Source organism: Pundamilia nyererei, unplaced genomic scaffold (assembly GCF_000239375.1).
Source record: "Pundamilia nyererei isolate P.nyererei 1_Seehausen unplaced genomic scaffold, PunNye1.0 scaffold00191, whole genome shotgun sequence".
Taxonomy (NCBI): Eukaryota; Metazoa; Chordata; class Actinopteri; order Cichliformes; family Cichlidae; genus Pundamilia; species Pundamilia nyererei.
Genome location: NW_005187592.1, coordinates 183,267 through 190,829, shown reverse-complemented (window position 1 = coordinate 190,829; position 7,563 = coordinate 183,267). Strand labels below are relative to the sequence as shown.

Here is a 7,563-nt window from a genome sequence, read left to right as displayed (position 1 = left end):
TAGAGGAAGTGTCATCAGAGGTGAGCTCCTCCCACAGTGACTGCACGCCCAGCCCACTGTGCACGTCCTTTTCTCCTTTCCTGCATGTCACACTCACTGTCCCATCTATGCAAACACCTTTGCATCTTACAGGAGCATGTGCAGGGGCAGTTTGAAGCTTGCAGAGGTGATGGTGAGTCTGGGCTAGGAAAGGCCAGTGCTGCTTTGAAAACCAGCCCCCTCGTTGCTCTCTGGGTATCAGTGCTTTATTCCAAAGTACATGTGTGGTTCAAATGAGACTTTCTATACTGGAGCTCATCTCTGTGCTATGGAAGAAGATCAGGGCCACCAGGAAAAGAAAAAGTAGGCACATCGTTTGTCTTTTCTAGAATTCTGTAAAAGGAAAATACAAGATTATTTCTTTTCACTGCTCGTCTGCGATTGGTCCCAGCTTAAAAACATGTTTAAAAATTCATAAACATTTGAAACTGTCTCCACTTTACTTCTTATGGGGCCCAGTGGCATTCAGCTACCTGAGATAACAATAAGTCTGTTTATGGTTTCATTCCACGGGAGCAGGTGTGTCAACATTCTTCATTCTTCAGTTCACACGAGGTCCAGGACTGAACGCTGTGCACAGAGTGCAGGTACCATTACAGCTCCGTGCAGTGAAGGAAACAGCAAATCCACTCGTGTTTACAGGCAGTAATCAGGATATGTGCGTGGCTGGGTCAGCAGTTAACAGTTATCAGTATTTAGCAGCATCTCCTACACTCTGTTCAGACTAAACACTGTCCAGTGTGTGATTCATACACCTCAGTGAGGTCAGCGTTTCCCCTTACACTGTGACCATGTGACCTCACATAATCATAGGTCTACACTGTGGTATTGTAGGGGAATTAAGCTACCCCGCAGTTGTTTTACAGCCACGTTGACCTTGTGCGCTGAATAGCTCCGCATGCTCCTCCCAAACCCTTAAAGCAGTGGAGTAAGTGTAGCTGCAGGCGGGCGACTGTTGACACCATAACTGCAGAGTTTCAGCTTTGCTGCCTGCTTGTATTAAAGTCTCCTAAACGCTGAAAGAAGCTCACAGCTGCACATGTACTGTGTCTTATTCTGGGACTGAAGATGAGCTTAACAGGGAACTGATCTCATGCTTTGTGTGTCACAAGCTCAAGCTCTCAGTTTTCTCATCTTTTTTTTGTCATATTACACTAGTGGACGGGCATTGGTCTTTTCACATAGCTGAGTAATTATAGCTGCTCTGAGCTGAGCTGCCTTGCTCTGTGGCACAGTGTGCTGCAGGTGGGACGTGGAAGCAGCAACCAAACCGTGTGTTTGGTTGTTACCAGGATTTCTGAGTCGAGCTGCGACATGTTTCCTTGTAGATTATGTGATTGAGGATTTTACGGTCGGGGTAATGATTCACAGAGGACAAACGTCTTGCTGTAAACTCAAATCCAGATTGTTGCTGAATGATTAACCACGGAAGCTGAAATCAGACCGTGCAGTAAGAAGATTTCCTCAGATAGACCGTCTTTAGGTGACTCTGGGTGAGCGAGCATTCCCCTGCTGAGGCTCCTGACCCCTGCCTGCCTGAGGATTAATCCAACATGACATTATGTTGTGTTGTCATATATTGAAGCAGAAGGAGAAACAATTGCTGGGGATTCTGTGGGATTAGAGTTTAGGTGTTATGTCATCAGTCACTCTGACAGTTGCTATAATGCTCGACTCTTGGCGAGGCCGAGCTTGTGGTTCTTTCACTCACCTGTGCATAAGCAGAGCTCTCCCTCTACAGCACAACACAGTGTTATTGGGATCATCTTGTTGTTTGAGTGGAAATAACTTGACTGCTTCACCAGTTAACTTATGTCACCAACAAGTCATCAGGGTGGTTAACCTGCCCGGTGTAGCCTGGTGGCCTTGGTTGCTTCAGATCAGCTTTGCTGTCAGTAAAGTGTGTCATTGGCGACACGGAGCGGCTACTATTTGCATTCTGGACACAGATGTTTTCAGAGATGAGCGCCTCTCGCTGCTTCCTGTGACATTCTCTGCGTGATCAGACGAGCTGTCTCGGTGGTCGTGGGCAGCGTCGTCCTGTTTCATGCTGAAGAATAATCTCAAACCAGTTTCAGCATCTCCATCCATCCTGTTCCGTTTATCCTGATCAGAGTCACGCGGCTGGAGCCGATCCCAGCTGTCACGGGGCGTGAGGAAGGGTACGCCCAGTTTGTCGGACACAGCGAGGCAATTTCAAATCCCCAATCAACCTAACCCACTGACGGTCTTTGGACTGTGGGAGGAGTTTGCACAGACTTTCATACAGTCAGACTGTATGAAAGAGACCATAAAGGTTAAACGTGTGTGTTTGAGGTCAACTGAAAAGTCTCGTATTTCCTCGTCTAGAAATCATAAAGCCTCAAAGCCTTGCAGACCTACAATAAACAGCACCTGAAAGGCTGGTGTGTCCTTTGACCTTTGACCTCCCTGCTCTTATATCTGGCCTTCCTCCTCCTCACCTTCAGATAACCCTCACAGATGGGGCATTAATAGAAAGCCCAGGATGTCCTCTTGTTGTTACAGCAGGATACACGTGATGCTATAGATTGGATAAATGATGCTCGGTGTGGAGGTCTCAAACTCATTTCCTCAGGAGGGTAAACAGCAGTCGAGCTGATGCTGTGTCTACTTTGAAGAAAGAACAATGTTATGAGGAAATGGAAGTCGTTGCCTCGTTCCTGCTTCCTTGGAGCTGCTCATGTTCCTCGTGTTGCTGCTAGATTGGCCTTTGTGTTCATGTCAGGCTGTATTATTGTTTATATTCAGTAGAGGAGTGTGGAAGCAGACTGTGAGGAGGCTTAACCTTCAGCTCAGCTGACACACACAGGCTTACAGCACAGACTGTATATAAAGGAGACTTAGCAAGACACACACACACACTCAAGCATATGTTGGCAGACAACACAATAGAAGCTGCCCTTTCCATGGATTTCCTTCCTTTGTTGAATCCAGATTATTTCCGAGTGGCCGCACCAGCAGGAGGTGAAAACAGCAGCTCAGCTCCAGCTCGGGGACGTTTGCTCAGGTCAAAAAGCCCCAAAATCTTATGAGTTTTTAATCCCAGGGTGGTATTCTGTCCCACTGCAGGAGCTGGGCTAATGAAAAGCCTGTCCTCCTGTGGTTATGTGGAAATGGAAGCAGTTGAAGGCCAGGCAGGCAGCGAACAAAGACGTACGGTATCCCATCCTGCAGTGAATCCAATGACATTGTAGGCTGGGTGGCACAGATCACTCGGCTAACCGTGCAGCTGGTGCAAATGACACACTGTATACTAAACACACAGATGATGTGGGGTTAAATATGGAAACTGGGGCAACGTTTGTGACCAGCATGGCTTTGAGGTGGAGGCAGCAGCGTGTTTGCGACACACCCTGGTCTGTGCCGGGGACTCGTACGGCTGCTGGTGCAGATGAATACGCCTGTGAGAGTTTGTTTACGCTCCCAAACGTGAAAGCTGCTTGTCATTCATGACAGTCGCAGTTTAAGCCGCGATCACGTTTTCTGTGTTTCTCGCTGATTGTGCGAGGACCTCTTTTTTCAACAGGCACCACATGTTGCTTCTGTAAATATAAAAATATCAGACGTCACATGTCAGGCTGTGCTTCAGCTCCAGCTCCTGCTGTTTAGTTCTTAAATACCCCGAGTATGGCGGGTCGAGCGTGCTGAGGCACAGACAAAGGTACTCGCATGAATGCGCGTGTGAATGGATGAATCAGGCTTTTATAAGGAAGCACCCACCTTACCTTCAGTCAAAACTTCATGGCTCAAAGGTGATTCTGTTGAATCTCTCAGTAACCTTGAGATGAACCTGTACCCACCAGTATGTGAAAATATAAGAACCCCAAATGAGTCTAAAGAGTGCAAGAGAATTGTTCCTAATTGTCATTAAAGGCTGCCAAACTACAAATCAACAGTTCTTCTCCCCAGTTATGTGACTGGCAGCGTTTCTGGGGAGGATACCTGTACCTGCTCTTTGTGCAGTCAATAAGAAGATCATCCAGTAGATGGGGCTAGAGAGTTGAGTTGGTGCTGGCCTGCTGTGTTTGCACTGCAGATGTGTTGCATGCATGGACTAATGATATTTATTCATGTGTGGATACGAGTTTAGTTAGCACACCCAACGTAGAACATATATTAAGGCAATGCAGGCTGGATGTTGTAATGCCCTCGACCCTGACCGTGGACCCAGTGTTTTGGACACAGTGGACCTGATGATGAGAGTGTGGAGACAGATTAATGTGTCTGAGCAGCAGAGAAAGGCTGGCTGCTTCTGTGGCCAAGATAATCTGGCATTATAGCTGGAAGATGACACAGCAGGACTCTGCAGATTCCCTAGGTGCCCATTGGTCAGCTGAACTCATGTGTAGGCACAGACTGTGCTTCTGTCTGGTTCCAGCTCATCGGTTTCATTCAAACACCCTGATCTCGTTTGAAACTCCGCCCCCTTGTGGCAGATGGAGTTTTTATCAGTGGAAAAGTTTTCTTCTGTGTCGTTTCCCTTCGAGCACAGGAGCGGTCAGGTTTAGTCCTTGCTGGTGGTGCTTTAGCAGGGGGAATGCCAGCTAACGCAGGTCTTTTGGCTACGCCTGTCCTACCTCAGGATACAATTCTGAAGCCCAGTTCAGTTCACGCCAAATGTTTTTCCTCTGATCACACCAAGCAAGCATGACTTCCTGAGTAAATGATCCAGTGGGCTGGAACGGAGTTTTTCTAACCTCCTTTGACCACTTCTCCTATCATTTCCATTTTTCACTTTCTTCCTCTTTCTGTCCGCTCGCTTTGTCTTCATATACCTGCAGAGGTTCGCAGACAAAATCCAGGATTCAGACTCCGTGTTTGTAAATTAACCTGCAGGTGGGACTAGTAATCCCGGTGCTTCCCTTAATCACCACATTTAAAGAGGAGTGTTTTAAAGGTGCAAAGCTAGAGTGATGACATCATGCTTATGAGTGTGCCAGGACTGTGTTTTACAAACAGGTTAGTAGCTCAGCTCGTACCCTGAGCTGCAGGCAGTGACGAGCTGCTCGGGGCAATGATCCCATGTCTAATTACACCCGAGCATCTTTACTGATCACATAATGCTGATAAACCTGTCATAGTTGGTTGGATGGTTCAAGCTGCAGATACAAATCTGCTGGAAGTAAAAGGCCGATTGACTTGGTGACGATCTTCACTTTAGATGAAATTATGTTTCAAGTGAATCTGTACCAGGAACAAAACACAGGGACTCTTGTTTATTCGTGCGTCTTTCTGTCTGCAGCCATGGCGGAGTTAGACTTGAGTCTGAGCGATGCGCTGACGGACAGCGTTCCCCAGCCCGGCCCGGAGAACATGGTGCACCGGGACTTTGTGGCTGAGCTGGAGGCGGAGCACTTTGACGATAAGGTCGGAGAGACGGTGGGAAAGACGGACTACATCCCGCTGCTGGACAACGATGACACCAGGGCAGGTGAGATGAACGTGATGTCGTCAGTATCGTATGGGCAAACACATGCAGGGGAACAGCATGTTTATCTGGATCCATCGATCTAAACGCAGCATTCATTCTTCTTTTACCTCCTAAGAAAAATATCTTTCACGTAGCTTCTGATTAGCAGCTGGTTAAGAAGGATTCCTGCTGTCACAGTGTGCACTGTGGGTTTGTCAGGGGGATGCTGTGGCTAGCAGGACGGATGTTGTAAAAGATGTTCACATGCAACAACATGCAACATGCATGCTCTGCAGCGCTGAGGCAAACTGCTCAATAACGCTCTGTAGTTTGGTTACTTCAACTCATATTTGATGCATTGTTGATAAAATCATTAGAGGTGGACCAAGAATAGATGAAAGAAACGACAGATCAGCCGATATTCTTCATAAATATTCTGAAAAGATTTAGCAGCTGTAAACAAAGTACAATAATGAAACGGTAATACAGCGTACAGTTATACTCCTCTGCCCACAGACTATAACACTGTGTAACATTAAAGCAGAGAGGGTGTGCCTTTGACCTGAACTCCAGCTGCTCCTGTATGACTGATGGATGCAGGCGCTGCTGCACGCTGGCTGCCATCTTGGATCTGCTCGGGTGTCGTTCACCCACAGGGCAGACAGTAGCCAGAAGATACGCAGAGCAGCAGTCAGTGCTTTGAACATTTGGCTGGTGAAATGTGGGGATGACACAGGAAACTGTATTTTTATTGTGAGCTGTCAGTAAATGCTCTGACTGTGTCAGGGAGGAAGTGAGACAGCTGGTTAGAAGTATGCAGAAGAAGGAGAAGGAGAAGAAGAAGAAGAAGTGTCCTTGAGCAACTTGCTTGGCTCCAGAAAGCTTCTAAAATAAGTGTGGCACATGTGATCAGATGCCTTTGGGTCATTAGCCGCGGGCGACGTGTTGAAGCTCCTGGGTGCGGTGCATTTGTTGTCGTGAGGAGTTTCACGTTACCCTTTGGCTGAGTTTGAGTTTGCAGGAATCAGAAGGAATTCCAAAGTTCGAGGACTAATGGCAGCAGCTCCGAGACAAACACCACAGCTATATTAGAATAAGGAAGCTGTCAAGAGCTGCCAGTGTTGTTTCCTGTCAGAGCTTTAAGAAAGCAGTAAGTGAATATCAGCTGTTGTCCCAAACTGACCTCTGTGGCGAGACGACATTAAGCTGCTGTCTGCAGTTTGAACTGTGGCTGAGAAGGATGCAAAAGTACACGATCTAATAAAGAGGTCAGCTCCAGTGCTGACAAACAGTAGATGGATCGAATAAAAAAGAAGTGACGGTTAGCCGAGAATGACTCAGCTCTCGGGCCTGTTTTGGTTAGCCAGACACTTCGGTCAGACAGTCAGACTGTGTGTGGGCACTCGTCAGTGACAGCCGGCTGCAGGACGGGCCGTGGGTGGTGTTGCCAGTGATCAACTGTGGCACGCTGTGTGCATTTGGACAAACGCACACATGCTGACACGCCGAGTGCCAAACAGCAGGGCGAGGCAGTCCGCGAGTCATTGTCCTCTGTCAGCATGACAGGGAGATGGAGGTGGCGTACATTTGTTGTTGTTTTCCCCCCTCTGTGAGTTATTGTTTCAGAGCCCCGGTGCTCCAGTAATGTGCAGTGCTGCACTCGTGCACTTCATCCGTCGTATTTGACTTTTATCTGTATGTTTTTGTGCACGCCTGTCCTTTCCGTGCTCGGTGGTTGAATGCATCAGCGCGTGTTTATGTACGTACGGCATGCACCGGTTTGCATCCTGCTGTTTACGTGCCCTTGCTTGCATCGTTGTGATAGAAATCATGCCAGCGCTGCATCGTTTAGCACGATTAGTCGAGTAAGACTTGTATCTTTATGAAAAACTGAACATTTCTGGGCGTGAAAAACCTCCCATGTGCACAGCTGACCAATCAGACCATTACAAAGTGGCGAAGAAGAACAGAGCTATGGGGCATTTATTCACAAGTTGTTATTATTAAAGGTTAGATAAATAGGAGCTTAGTGTGAATAGAAGGGCAACAATAAAACAAATAATACACAGTTATGAGTAACTTCAAAAACATAA

General features: G+C 47.3%; 1 protein-coding gene across 3 annotated transcripts in view; it reads left to right on the top strand.

Moving 5' to 3' along the window:
* The window catches only part of LOC102205018 (microtubule-associated protein 4-like), a 73,979-nt gene that overhangs the window by 31,128 nt on the left and 35,288 nt on the right, over positions 1-7,563 (top strand). For all 3 annotated transcript variants that reach the window (XM_005747214.2, XM_005747215.2, XM_005747213.2), the window contains exon 2: positions 5,303-5,491. In XM_005747214.2, the coding sequence (XP_005747271.1) occupies positions 5,303-5,491 (189 nt within the window). The remainder of the gene's footprint in view (positions 1-5,302; positions 5,492-7,563) is intronic.